The sequence below is a fragment of the Aquarana catesbeiana genome, linkage group LG04, assembly GCF_042186555.1.
Source record: "Aquarana catesbeiana isolate 2022-GZ linkage group LG04, ASM4218655v1, whole genome shotgun sequence".
In the NCBI taxonomy this organism is placed as follows: Eukaryota; Metazoa; Chordata; class Amphibia; order Anura; family Ranidae; genus Aquarana; species Aquarana catesbeiana.
The window spans coordinates 593,697,233-593,712,977 of record NC_133327.1 but is presented as its reverse complement, the minus strand read 5'-3'; the positions used below and the strand labels follow the sequence as shown (position 1 = coordinate 593,712,977).

The 15,745-nt window shown below is 40.7% G+C and overlaps 1 protein-coding gene across 1 annotated transcript in view; it reads left to right on the top strand.

Moving 5' to 3' along the window:
* The window catches only part of WDPCP (WD repeat containing planar cell polarity effector), a 684,160-nt gene that overhangs the window by 348,398 nt on the left and 320,017 nt on the right, over nt 1-15,745 (top strand). Inside the window, exon 12 of the mRNA XM_073628184.1 lies at nt 5,492-5,615. Coding sequence (XP_073484285.1) covers nt 5,492-5,615 — 124 coding nt within the window. The remainder of the gene's footprint in view (nt 1-5,491; nt 5,616-15,745) is intronic.

The window sequence follows — 15,745 nt, the reverse complement described above, 5'->3', positions numbered from 1 at the left end:
TTGATTGGGTAGTCCTTACAAAGTGAAGTTCACCGCATTTACTAAGCTCTGAGGAAAATGAGTGCAACTGGACTTGCAAAGTTCATAGTCTATTAGCCTTTAGTAAATCAACCCCATTGACTCTGATGTACACTTGCAGCGCACCTAAGTGTGAAGAATCTACTTGTTCCGAGGTTCTATCATTTCTTTTAGACTTTAATCTCATAATCCCAAAACTTTTTCTTCGTGTAAATGTACACAGAAAGTCATATTTCTTCAATTTCTGTTTCAGTCCTATGTTAGTGTACATATTACTAAGCCGCAACAGCCACCTATTGGGTCCTTAAGCACAAGTCAGAGAGGCCAAGATAATTAAAGCAACATAAAAGACCAAAACACTGTCAAAACAAAGTTCTGAAAGCAACTGTCTCTGCAAAACGGGATACTGTACTGTCAAATATTTAATAAAAGATTGAAATAGTCTATAGAATGTACAGTCTAGTTAGCAGATAGCAGATTTAAGGAAGATCAATACGCCATCAATTTTGAATTAATCGATTTAATATTTATTCAGTCTATTGCAGCATTGTGTTGGCTGATTCTATAGTCAATACTTTACAAACAAGCAAAATGTATACCCAATGCAATTCAACACAAAAGAGGCACTCTCATAATGGACCACTGCTGAGCTGAGAAATATAGAGTTGTTAACAGTCAATGTAAAGCAAGCTGGTTCAATAGCACTAGCAGACAAAACCTCATCCCATGCAGAGTTTAAAGTTAGAACAGTAGTGAGATACAAGTATCCTAAGAGTAACTGCCAAAATAGCAAGCCAACAGCTATAAAGCTCTTCTGTCAAAAATAAGATGCAAGCTTTAGTTTGTCTTACAGTGAAATAAGGCCAGAAATGGACACATACATGTAACATCGATTTAGGATCTGTCTGTAGTCATTCTATCACCCTTTTCTTTAAAGAACTGCATTCAATGGAAATGTAAACTGTACGTTTAAATTATATGTCATCCCACTTAATGAAGTCTGCTATAATCTTTAACATGTTAGTGTAATTTCTAAAGTAATCTTCAATTGTTTTATCACTACAGCCTTCAGTGAAAAAATGTGGTGATCCTGCCACGATAGTCCTTGTTTAGACACATCCTGTTATGTGACAAAATGGTAGTGGCCACACATCAGGAATGTGAATAACTACTACTAGTTGTCTTTCATTTGTTTTTAGATTTGATATTATTAGTTCACACATTTTATGTCAGCAACTTGCAGCAATTGGGTAATGTTCATATTAATCAATGAGAAATAATAGGTGTTCAGAAGTGACTTACATTGGGAATGTTTCAGAAATACCAAGCTAGCAGATTCCTGAATGATCTACTCAGAAAATTATATTTGAAAATACAATTTCACCTACTATACAGGGTTTTAAAGTTGTGGCCCTTTGTGATTGCTGTAAGACATTTTCCTAAATGTGTGATCTATCAATGCAGTATTTGAAAAAGCATTCATACCCTTTGAAATTTTCCACATTTTGTTGTGTTACAATCAAAAATGTAAATGTATTTTATTGGGAAATTATGTGATAGACCAACACAAAGTGGCACATAATTGTGACGTAGAAGGAAAATGACAAATGGGTTTCAACATTTTTTACAAATAAATATGTGAAAAGTGTGGCGTGCATTTGTATTCAGCCCCCCTGAGTCAATACTTTGTAGAACCACCTATCAGTGCAATTACAGCTGCAAGTCTTTTTGGGTATGTCTCTACCAGCTTTGCACATCTAGAGAGTGACATTTTTGCCCATTGCTCTATGCAAATTAGTTCAAGCTCTGTCAGATTTGGTGGAGAGGGTCTGTGAACAGCAATTTTCAAGTCTTGCCAATTGGATTTAGGTCTGGACTTTGATTGGGCCGTTCTAACACATGAATATGCTTTGATCTAAACCAGTGTTTCTCAACCTTTTTCCAGTCGGGGCACCCTTAAAAAGTATTTTCAGTGTTGAGGCACCCCAGTCCAAGGCTTAGTTCACGTTACTGTGTGTCGTGGAACATGCGCAAAATCGCGCTCGTTCCTCACACACAGACAAATGCTCTGCTCTTTAGGGGTGCCATTAATTCTTAATGGTACCTCACACATTGGAAAATGTGCTTTTGGTGCCGTGCAATTTAAAAAAAAAAAAAAAGGTTGGGGACTTCCTTCCCTGAATTTTTGTGGTTAGGGAAGCCCATTGAAATGAATGGGCTGCCATACACGCAGCACGCAGCCACACAGATGTGAACCAAGGGCTTGTTCACATGTCAGGTTGGAGGGGTGGTAAAAGCACATGGTTAAGCTGTTTTTACCACCACCAACTTCTTCCACTTTAGCTGCAGAGACAGCAGCTGGGGGTGTACACATGCTGTGGCTGCAGCTGGAGGTATACCCAGGGTGAATGGGGCTGCACTGCAACTACCCTGCAACTGTGTTCATTGCACGGTTGCGGTGTAGTGATGCTGCATTAAAACAGGTGGTGAGGAGGCAACATGATGCCTCTTTATCGTCTGTCAAATGCCTCTGAAAAGCGATCTGTGCATGGGTTGCTTTTCAGAGGAGAAGCAGTCCTTGCTGCTATCACAAACAAGACCTACAAAAGCAGTTCTGATGGTACAGGAATGGAAGGGGGGGGGTGTCTGGATTAAAAGTAAGATATATATATATATATATATATATACACACACACACACACACACATATACAGACACATACATGTGCACACAGGCATACAGAAACATACAGGCACGTGCACACACACATGCAGACATGTGCACACACACATGCAGACACGTGCACACACATGCAGACACTTGCACACAGACACATGCACACACATACAGACACATACACACACACACGTACAAACACACATACAGACACAGACAGACACATGCGCACACACACACATACAGACACATGCACACACATGTACAAACACACATACAGACACACATACAGACAGACACTCACATGCACACACACATGCACACACACACATACAGACAGACACTCACATGCACACACACATGTACAAACACACATACAGACGTACACACACACATACAGACAGACACTCACATGCTCACGCACATACAGACACATGCACACACACATACAGACACATGCATATGTACACACACACATACAGACACATGTACACACACACAGACAGACACTCACTTGCACGCACACACAGACACAGACACATGTATAAAGCCCTTTTAAAACAAATCTAGCTTGTAGCACAGTACCTTTCCAGTTTCCTCATTCAGCCAGGTACTGCACTGTAGGGGGAAGCAGAGAGCATAGCACACTCCCCTGCACTTTACTTTCACTTTGCTGACGTTGACGGAGCTTATCACAGTGCCGATGTACAGTTCGGCAGGGGATCGAGAGATCGGGCTCATCTGACAGCCCTTCTCTCCCCTGATCCCGCGGCACACCAGTGTGCCGCGGCACACTGGTTGAGAAAGGCTGATCTAAACCATTCCATTGTATCTCTAGCTGTATGTTTAGGGTCGTTGTCCAGCTGGAAGGTGAACCTCCTCCCCAGTCTCAAGTCTGTTGCAGACTCTAACAGGTTTTCTTCTAAGATTGCCCTGTATTTAGCTCCATCCATCTTCCCATCAACTCTGACCTGCTTTCCTGTCCCTGCTAAAGAAAAGCATCCCAGCAACATGATGCTGCCACCACCATGTTTCGCTGTGGGGATGGTGTGTTCAGGCTTTTAGGCCAAAAAGTTAAATTTTGTTCTCAATTTACCAGAGTACCTTCTTCCACGTGTTTGCTGTGTCCCCCACATGGCTTCTCGCAAACTGAAAACAGGACTTCTTATGGTTTTCTTTCAATAATGGCTTTCTTCTTGCCACTCTTCCATAAAGACCAGATTTGTGGAGTGCACGACTAACAGTTATCCTGTGGACAGATTCTCCCACCTGAGCTGTGGATCTCTGCAGCTCCTCCAGAGTTACCATGGGCCTCTTGGCTGCTTCTCAGATTAATGCTCTCCTTGCTTGGCCTGTCAGTTTAGATGGACGGCCATGTCTTGGTAGGTTTGCAGTTGTGCCATACTCTTTCCATTTTCGCATTAAGGATTGAACAGTTCTCCCATGAGATGTTCATAGCTTGTTTTTTTTTTTTATTACTTAACCCTGCTTTAAACTTTTCCACAACTTTATCCCTGACCTGTCTGGTGTGTTCCTTGGCCTTCATGATGCTGTTTGTTCACTAAGGTTCAAACCTCTAAGGGCTTCACAGACAGCTGTATTTATAATGAGAATAAATTACACAAATGTGAACTCTATTTACTAATTAGGTGACTTCTGAAGGCAATTGGTTCCACTAGACTTTAGTTAGGGGTATCAGAGTAAAGCGGGCTGAATACAAATGCATGCCACACTTTTCAGATATTTATTTGTAAAATATTTTGAAAAACATTTATTATTTTTCCTCTACTTCACAATTATGTGCCACTTTGTGTTGGTCTATCACATAAAATCCCAATAAAATGAATTTAAGTTTTTGGGTGTAACATGACAAAATGTGGAAAATTTCAAGGGGTATGAATACTTTTTCAAGGCACTGTATATGCCCAGTTTAAAGGAAATACATACTAATTTTGTAGGCTTTCATTAGTGGTCTCTTACTTAAAATGATAGTTGCCTGGTCATCTCTGAATCACTGACCCAGATCAAGTATACAGCCAGTAAATTCAGAGTTAGGGCAGCATTCCTAATCTGCATATCTGCATATTCTTCATATGAGACTTTACTAATGGCAGGCCACATATTCTCTTAGCAAAGGTTCCTTTAGGGCAGTACCTGATAAGATGAATAAAGGTGTGTTCATATTGATGGTTGCTGCAGAGATAGGAAGAGGCTATCTCTTCCTATTATAGCAGTATGCTTTGGGTCAAGATGAACCTTTCCTCAGCCTGCACTCTCAATAGTCAGAGGCATCCAACTCTTCAGACCTTGACAGTCTGAGCAGGGACCCTTAAAGTGGAACTATAGGCAAAATATTATTTTTTCATTTTGCATAGAGCAAGAGAGGGTTATAACCCCTGTCAGATTTTTTTTGTCATCTGTATCCCATTGCAGAGATTTCTCTTCACTTCCTGTCCCATAGCCAAACAGGAAGTGAGAGGAAATCCAGGAAAATTACCCCCAGGTCCCCAGAACTATTGCCCCCATTGGAAGATTTCCCATCTGTTACTTTTCTGGGGACAACACAAAATTTGGGATTTTCTTTTTACTTTTCACTTGCAATGATAATGGTAAACAGGACAAATAGAGAGGGTGAATCCCCTTAATGGGGACACAGACAGTAATGAAAATGTGACAGGGGTTCTAATCCCTCTCCACTCCATCCAAAACTAAAAAAAACTTTTGCCTTTAGTTATACTTTAAGCTTTTATCGTGGGTCACAATTTATATTGATGGTTGCTACTTTTTTCCTCCACAGCTCAGTTGGAGGCTTGCCTCGGAACCTTCTATTCTTTGGGCCGGCCACTGATGGATGCTACCATTATGGAATACAGAGATCCTATAAGTAGATATGCACGAAGATTTTTCCACCATTTACTAAGGTAAATAACAATGCAGATGTACAAAAAGACAGGCTGGAAGTAACCCGAAAGGACAGTTACTGAAAGGATCAGGCAGTATTGACTGCCTGATCCTTTCAGTAACCGTCCTTTCCGGTTCCTTCTAGCCCGTCTATTTGTATATGTGTTGTCTGGGTTACAGCGATAGATTGCAGTCAGTAGACATGGGCTAATAGTAAGTTCTATATTATGATCTTATCTGATTACCGAGTGTATTTTCAGAGAGAAACCCACAATTTTTTATCTTTTTTGTTCCCTGATGTACTGGATTTTATTGTACGCAATATTTAAAAAAAAATACAGAGGCAACTTCCACGTCTTTCACCATTCCTAATGCATTGAAAAAAAATGTTTTTAGTATTTGATTTATAGCAACATATACTGTAGGCCTAACTAGTTTTCAGCATTAATGTCATATTTATCACATATAACTTTAGACTTGGATTATTGAGAAATGTAGCGATCCCTACAATAAGAATTTAAAGTATAATTCCAGCCAAAACATTTTTCTTTGATTTGAAAGATTAAAACCTCTGACAGTTTTTTTTTAATGCTGCTTATGTTCCCACAGGGCAGTGTTAATTTTGTCAGCGAAAATATTTTCGTGGACTAAATTAAATGGATTTTGTTGGACTAAAACTAAAACAATTCAGATGACTAAAATACAACTAATATGGCATTTTAGTCAGAAGACTATGACTAAAACTAAATCGAAATTTGATGCCAAAATTAACACTGCCACAGGGGAGACTTCCCTTTATTTTCTGTGTCCAGAGACATAATAGCAAGAAGAAATCTCCCCATATTAGGGGATATCCCACCTTTTAAAATTGTCAGCAGAAGATTTCCCCTGTACATGTGTTGTGGAGACACCTGTAAAATTGTGGTCATCCTTTCACTTACTCTCCTGGTGACAATGGAAAAGTGAAGGACGCAGACAGTAATAAAAACCCAACAAAGGTTCAAATCAAAAGTTGGAAAACCTTGACTATATTTTAGGAGGTTTAATGCTGTTTTTTTTCTGCAGCAAAGAGAGGTGGGGGGGAGAGAGAGGCCATGTTCCCCACAGACTTCAGGTCCATTTTAACATCAGTTAAAGTCAAGTGAATTCTAAAGGTTTATATGTCAGTGTGGCAGAAATGTGTAAACACCTAGCTTGTAATCAAGAAAAAAAAATCTTAGATGGATTAGATGGCAAGTATAGAGACCTGTGTTAGAACGTTTTTTTCAGTAGTATGTGTACTTCAAGAGCGTATATCCAATAGGTTCAGGGAAACTTCTGCTGCCTATGGTAATTTTATTACAAGTTTAAAATTTGTCAAATATTATATTCTATATAAATGGACAAATGCAAGGGTATTTTTAGAACCTATAGCACTTCATAAACTTGTTACTCCAAACATGAATTGTAGTGTTTTTTTAAATGGCATCCAATGCACATCCCCAGTGCATCATACAATAGATCTGCATTTAAGCGCACTACAACACAGAGATATGAACCATCCGTGCATTGTGGTGCATGTAAAAAGTGTGGAACTGCTTCAAAAAGTCTATTTAAAATGTGTTAACAATGCCTTATCGCAATGAATGTTAATGTGCAACACAACGCACAGTAAAGGTCTCAGTGCAGCTTAAGTATTTTGACTCTTTATAAAACATAATGGATTGTTTGGAAAAATATGTACACCGTTAAGTGGTTTTGGTATTAAATGTACCCCATGTCAAGGGATATATAAGATTGGGTGTCTTGCATCGAGAGGACACAGTAAATACTATCTTCCATAATGAAATACATACTTGAATATGGTGCTGCATTGATCAAAGCTATATAGTGATTGGCTGCTTGAATTACTGCTTCTTTCGTCTTTTGGGATCTATTTAGGAATGAAGTCCATCTTTTAAGAGGTTTGTTATGTTTATTGCGTAATGATGGAACACTGCTACTATACATAGGAAAGACTGATTACAATCGTGCTATACGATGTGCACATGACTAATTAATTTCTACAGCTGTACCTTAACCTTTAACACCAAGTGACTGGCTTTCTTCTGCAACACTATTAATTTATTCTCATTATAGGATGTGCCGCCTGGTAGGCTGCCAACATTTTTGGTCAAGCTTCAGTCAACCTATTTGATAAAAGGAATTATTCTGAGAAGCATGTGTAGTCATGTGATTATTTCTGTAGTGAGCACTGCCAGGGTCACAAATGTGCTTTTTCTCTCTAGAGGAAACTTCACTTAATGCAAAAATATAATGTACATTTTATCTCTGCCTATACCTCTTCCTGTCCTGGCTCTTCCAAAGTTCAGTCATCTGTACATAGCTGTGGGTCTACTTATAAAAGCTCACAATGCTTCGCTCCATTTTTTTCTAAATCATTAGGGTTGAAGTTCACGGTTTCCATTCAATACATCTCTTCAGATTTCTCTCTTTTTTTGACAGTTCATTCTCAATTGAAATTCACTTTATTGATAAAGTAGTGAAATATTAGGATAAGAAAAAAATATTGTATTAGCATAGCATTATAACTTTGGATTACACAATTGCATGTGTGACAGACCTTTTGTCTCCATCTGGCAAGGTTTTCACAGAAACATGGGCTCAAAAGGTGCCTGATCCTACCCCAGTGCTTTTGATCAGGAGCATCAAGATCTACCCTTGTGATTAAAACAAGGGGAGAGGAATTAGTGGTAGGTTGACTAAAGCACATAAACCCTAGGTAAGTATAGTAACAAGTCTTATTTGCAGTCTTGGAACACCCAATAAAAGGACAGTATGCGACTGGTCTAAACTACGTGGCATGTTCACCAATGCCAGGAGCCTTGCTGACAAGATGGGTGAACTAGAGATACTGTAGAACGAGGAGGATTTAGATTTTGTGGGAATTTAAAAGACCTGGTTCAACAGCTCTCATGATTGGCTGGCAACCATTTAAGGGTATTCCCTTTATCGCAGGGATAGAGAGGGTAAAAAAGGGGGAGGGGTATGCCTATATACCAAGAATAATGTACAAGTGGATGTGAGAGATGAAATCAATAAGGGAGCTAGGGAGGAGGTGGAATTCTTATGGGTAGAGCTCCAAAGGGATATAGATAAGGGGAAAATAATACTGGGAGTATACTATAAGCTCCCTAACCTGAGGGAGGAGGGAGAGACGGACCTCCTATTACAATTTGGATTAGCAGCAAGGATGGGAAGTGTTATCATAATGGGGTATTTTAATTATCCAGACATAGACTGGGCAGAGGGAACCACGCATTCGTCTAAGGCTCGCCAGTTCCTAAATGTCTTGTGAGACAATTACATGGGTCAGATGGTAGACGCACCAACTAAAAACAAGGCGTTACTAGATCTACTGATTATCAAAAATACAGACCTGATCACGGATGTGGAAATACGGGACAATTTAGGAAACGGCAATCACAGGTCAATTGGCTTCAGTATAAATCACACAAATAGTAAACACAATGGGAAACACAAAGACACTGAATTTTAAAAAAGCCAACTTCCCTACACTACGAACCATGCTAGAAGATATAAATTGGGATAAAATCTTAGAAACAAAGAACATGGTGGAGAGATGGGTTTGCTTTAAGAGCATATTAAATAAGGGCATTAGCCAGTGCATCCCATTGGGAAATACATTTTAAAGAGCGAACAAAAGTCCTGGATGGCTCAACTCCAATGTAAAAATGCATATAAAAGCAAAGGAGAAGGCCTTCAAAAAATACAAGGCTGAGGGATCATCATCCACATTCAGACTACAAAGAATGCAACAAGAAAGAAAGACAACAGGTTGTGGGGAAAGTCAGAGGTAAATAAGGGAGTGGCGAGTGAAATTACGTAATTTATAAGTAAAGTTAGTTGGGTGGAGGTGGAGGAGGGAGGGGGGTGGGACCGGGGAAGGTAAAAGAATGGGATAGATTATAATAATGAGAATTTAACAGTGATTTTGTATAAATTTATAGAAACTGTATTATCATACATTATGTACAACTGTTTTGAGAAATGTATGTCATTTATTAAAATAAAAACATTTTTCACAGAAAAAAAAAAAAGAATGCAACAAGATATGTAAAGGTGCAATTAGGGCGGCTAAGATAGAACACGAAAGACACATAGCAGAGGAGAGCAAAAAAAATCCCAAGAAATTCTTTAAGTACCGTATTTATCGGCGTATAACACGCACCGGCGTATAACACGCACCTCAATTTAGGAGGGAATTTTAAGGAAAAAAAACTTTTAGGAGGGAAGTTGAAGGGAAAAAAACTTACATTTAAATGCCCATCATTGCAGCCTTCTCAGTGCAGCCTTGCCCCAGTCCAGCCTTGCCCAGTGCAGCCTTGCCCCAGTCCAGCCTTGCCCAGTGCAGCCTTGTCAGTGCAGCCTTGTCAGTGCAGCCATGTCAGTGCAGCCATGCCAGTGCAGCCATGTCAGTGCAGCCATGTCAGTGCAGCCATGTCAGTGCAGCCTTGCCAGTGCAGCCTTGCCAGTGCAGCCATGTCAGTGCAGCCTTGCTAGTGCAGCCATGTCAGTGCAGCCATGTCAGTGCAGCCTTGCTAGTGCAGCCATGTCAGTGCAGCCTTCCCCAGTGTCCAGTCCAGCCTTGCCCCAGTGCAGTCTTGCTGAAGCCTGTGAGCTTCAAAATCGCCGACCGCGATTTGAAAATGGCGCCGCCGGCGCCGAAATACACAGAGCCGGTCCTCGGCTCTTCTCGGCGGCTCTCGTTTACTTTCGGTTCCACTCGGACGGTGAGCGGAGCTATCCGAAACTAGCCGAGTATACTCGGCTAGGTTCGAGCGGCGCTCGAGTGAAACCGAAAGCCGCCGAGAAGAGCCGAGGACCGGCGCTGTGTATTTCGGCGCCGGCGGCGCCATTTTCAAATCGCGGTCAGCGATTTTTAAGTTCTGACAGGTCAGGATCGCAGCGGATCGGCGTATAACACGCACCTGCGATTTTCCCCTGATTTTAAGGGGAAAAAAGTGCATGTTATACGCCGATAAATACGGTATATAAACAGTAAAAAAGGGAGGGCAAACCATATTGGCCCCATAAAGAATGAGGAAGGACATCTGGTTACAAAGGATGGGGAGATGGCAAAGGTATTGAATCTATTCTTCTCCTCAGTCTTCACGAGGGAAACGGAGGGGGGGGGGGGGGCTTCAGTAGCCAAAACTGCAGTGTTTGTCCTCATGACACATCACAGGAAGCACCCTCATGGCTAATAGAAAACAGAATTAGAAATAGATTTGGGAAACTAAACATTAATAAATCACCAGGACCAGATGGCTTGCACCCGAGGATACTTAGGGAACTCAGTCAAGCAATTGCCAGACCATTGTTCCTAATTTTTACTGACAGTCTACTGATTGGAATAGTAACAGCTGATTGGAGAAAAGCCAATGTAGCACCAATATTTAAAAAAGGGCCAAAATACATCTCTGGGAATTACAGACCAGTTAGCTTAACATCAATAGTATGCAAGCTCTTGGAGGGGATGATAAGGGACTATATACAAGATTTTAGTAGGAAAACTGTATCATTAGCAGTAATAAGCATGGATTCATGAAAAATCGTTCTTGCCAAACCAATCTATTACCCTTCCATGAGGAGGTGAGCTGCCATCTAGATAAAGGAAGGCCCGTAGATGTTGTGTATCTGGATTTTGCAGAAGCATTTGACACAGTTCCCCATAAACGTTTACTGTACAAAGTAAGATTCGTTGGCATGGGCCATAGGGTGAGTACATGGATTGAAAACTGGCTACAAAGGCGAGTTCAGAGGTGGTGATAAATGGGGAATACTCGGAATAGTCAGGGGTGGGAAGTGGGGTCCCCCAGGGTTCTGTGCTGGGACCAATCCCGTTTAATTTGTTCATAAATGACCTAGAGGATGGGGTAAACAGCTCAATCTCTGTATTTGCGGACAACACTAAGCTAAGCAGGGCAATAACTGCTCCGCAGGATGTGGAAACCTTGCAAGAAGATCTGAACAAATTAATAGGGTGGGCAACTACATAGCAAAATAGCTTTAATGTAGAAAAATTTAAAATAATGCATTTGGGTGGCAAAAATATGAATGCAATCTACTCACTAGGGGGTGAACCTCTGGGGGAATCTAGGATGGAAAAGGACCTGGGGTCCTAGTAGATGATAGGCTCAACAATGGCATACCATGCCAAGCTGCTGCTAACAAAGCAAACAGAATATTGGCATGCCTTAAAAAGGGGATTAACTCCAGGGATAAAGCAATAATTCTCCCACTCTACAAGACTTTGGTCCGGCCTCACCTGGAGTATGCTGTCCAGTTCTAGGCACCAGTCCTCAGGAAGGATGTACTGGAAATGGAGTGAGTACAAAGAAGGGCAACAAAGCTAATACAGGTCTGGAGGATCTTAGTTATGAGGAAAGGTTGCGAGCACTGAACTTATTCTCTCTGGAGAAGAGACGCTTGACAGGGGATATGATTTCAATTTACAAATACCATACTGGTGACCCTACATTAGGGATAAAACGTTTTTGCAGAAGGGAGTTTAATAAGACACGTGGCCACTCATTAAAATTGGAAGAAAAGAGGTTTAATCTTAAAGTGCGTAGAGGGTTCTTTACTGTAAGAGCGGCAAGGATGTGGAATTCCCTTCCACAGGCGGTGGTTTCAGCAGGGGGCAGTGATAGTTTAAAAAAACTATTAGATAAGCACCTGAACAATCACCACACAGTGTAATACTGACATATAATCACACACACATAGGTTGGACTTGATGGACTTGTGTCTCTTTTCAACCTCACCTACTATGTAACTATGAATACAGTAATCTCCTGAGGGCAGCCTCTAGTTTGTGCCTTCCTCTAGATCCGTGAGTGCCATACGTTCATTATGCTATAGCTCTGGATCATGAGAATGGGTTTGGTGCAGGATAACTCTACCTGTCCCTTTCTGACAGGTGTCACCAGCAATGCACTCAGGATGATTGCATGATTGTCAGACAGGACCAAATTGTTAGGCAGAGATGTAGTCAAGTTCAGGGCACAGGTAAGGACAGGCACCAGAAAGACAATCAGATTGTTACCAGAGGCAACAGAATAAAAGCAGTAGTTGGTAATCTAGTTAAGTGCAAACTAGAGGGATGACCAAAGTTGTAGGTGTACTCTCAATCTCAAAGCAAAAAAATCCTTACTCGGTGAGTCAATGTTCTGAGCCAGATTTAAAGGTGAACTCAAGGCAATACAGTTTCTATAGGTATTGTAATCTGTCTTTATTTTAGCTTCCGAAAAATTCCCTACACAGCAATAATCACACTGGGAGAGGAAGTGTCAGTGCTCTGCATTGTTTTTTAGAAATATAGATGAAGACTCATTAATGTGGGGCTGCTTTTTTATTGTCCAGTCTATTGCGTGATGCGTAAAGTGTAAGTTCACCATTTCACAGAAAATAAAAAGGTGAATAACACTATACTCCCTATCAACCCCTCAGTCCCACCTGCACTTACCTACGTAGGTAATTAGCTATCGCTGCCTACGCAGCCTGGGGCAGCAGTCTGAAGATTTGGAAGCCCTGCTCTTTTTTCCTGTATTTCCTTAAGGCTCCGTTTCCACTTGTGCAACTTGTCCTGCGACTTGGGACTGCAAAGTCGCATGACATGTTGTACCCCATGATTTCCAATGAGTACCCTTTATATCGGTGCGACTTCAAAGTAGTCCCTCCACTACTTTGGCCCCACTTTGATGCGACTTGAGGTCCGTAGACCTCAAGCATACACAGGCATTGCTTCAAGTTGCATCCAAATCGCAGCAAAATTGCACAACTTTTAGGTCGTAATAGTGGAAACCAAGGCTAAGGCTTCCAAGATGGAGCAGGGTGATTCGCACATGACCATTTTGACCAATCAAAATCACATTGATCTTTCCCGAAAGCTCTAAGGAAAGACAGGGAAGAAGAGAGGGGCTTTCAAATACCCAGGCTGCTGCCCCAGCTTCATGGGCAGTGACAGCTAGAAAGTGCAGTGGGGACTGTGGGGTTGGGAAAAGTGTAGTGTGTTAGTTCACCCTTCATTGATAGTTCACTTTTAACTAAACCTAAGAAAATATATACAATTTATAACCAAGAGTATTGGGACGCCTGCCTTTACAATGCACATAAATTGTAATGACATCCCAGTCTTAAGCCTCATACACACGATCGGATTTTCCAAGGGGAAATGTGTGATGACAGGCTGTTGGCGAAAAATTCAACCCTGTGTATGCTCCAATCGGACAATTGTTGACCAACTGTCCGTGGACAAATGTTGGATAGCAGGTTTTCAAATTTTCCGCGAATCAATATGTGTTGTCGGATTTTCCGAGCGTGTGTACACAAGTCCGTCGGACAAAAGTCCAAAGTACAAAAACGCATGCTTGGAAGCAAGGACGAGCCAGAAGCGGTCGTTCTTGTAAACTAGCATTTGTAATGGAGAATTAACAATCGTGACGTGGCAAATTATGAAACCTCGAAATGCAGCGCATATTCTCTTCTTCTTTAATGGGATAATAATGAAGCTGCTTTGTTGGTGATACTGATGGAGTTATTGCAAACAAATTTTCAAAGGCTTTTTTTTTCTAGTGATATCAAGAATAATATTATTATGCTTTTTTTTTTTTTTTTATATGGGCAAGATACCACAACACCATTATCCCATAGTTTTTAAGATCAAAGATACATGAATGTTTTAGTTCCTTGTTAATTTTACATTGTATTTTTTAAAATGTAACTGCCTACTCCCAAACTGTCATTTGAAGTAAAACACATAGCCAAGTATTATTCTACACAATTTTTTTATTGTGCATTAAAAAAAGAAAACAAATAAAATTAGACATGCTGTCTGCCAATAGAACTTAACCAAAAAGTGCATTCTATGCATCCAAAAATATAGAAAATATACCAAATCAAATCATTATTCAACCAAAAAAATTATGTCAAAGCAATAACTCCAAGTCCAATAATAAATAACATGTTATCTCCTCCGATTCCGCAACATGGCTGGTTGGCGAACGGCCGTTCAGAAACAAACTGAAAAGTGCGAAATGAAAAGCGCGAATCAACACTCACTAAACTTCTACTAACACAAAATTAGCAGAAGGAGCCCAAAGGGTGGCACTAAAGAGCTGAAAAACAATGTAGTACGTCACTACGTTTGTAATTGTTGGCCAACAATTGTGTGGTCATGTATATGCAAGACAAATTTGGGCCAACGCCCTCGGACAAAATTTGTATTTTTTGGGAATTATTTGGGAATGTTTGACCATTCTTCCCAGAAGCACATTTGCGAGGACAGGCACTGATGTTGGATGAGAAGGCCTGGCTCGCAGTCTCCGCTCAAATTCATCCCAAATGTGTTCTATCGGGTTGAGGTCAGTAGGCCAGTCAGGTTCCTATATCCCAAACTCCCCCATCCATGTCTTTATGGACCTTGCTTTGTTCACTGGTGCGCAGTCAATAATAAACCCTACGGACTAAGACTGGGATGCCATTACAGTTCATGTGCGTGTAAAGGCAGGCATCCCAATACTTTTGGTAAAATAGTGTATCTTAGAGCTTACCAGTTTTTAACTATGAAAGCTGGATTTGTTTAATTTTTTTTAGTTCTTTCTTTTTTATTGTCTCCTGGTGATCCAGCCAGTATCACATTTCCTGTTCTGTATCTGTATCTAACCAGGAGCAACGTTATCACTCTAGGACAAGAAGTGTGTTAGGATGACAGGCCATCACCATATAACATAGGTGAACAGTGTTCTGTGGTTCACAGAGGTGACCTATGCAAGGCTGATAAGACTGCCTGATATAATGCTGCACAGTGCACATGTTCACTGGATTTCTGTCAGGATTAACAGTTATTTTTCTTTCTTCTTTTTTTGCACTTTAAACAAATATAACAAACTGCTTTTAATAATTAACAGACCAAAATGGAGCACATAAGAGTCATTCATTGTTAGAATTTACATACACTTAAGGCTATATGTACATGGGTAGACTGGAAACAGCAGTGTGCACGCTGCTCTGAGCAAAAAGCTGCTTACAGCCTCCTTCATCCATTCATGTCTATGGCCAGCTGTATGTAAGTCTAGGACATCCA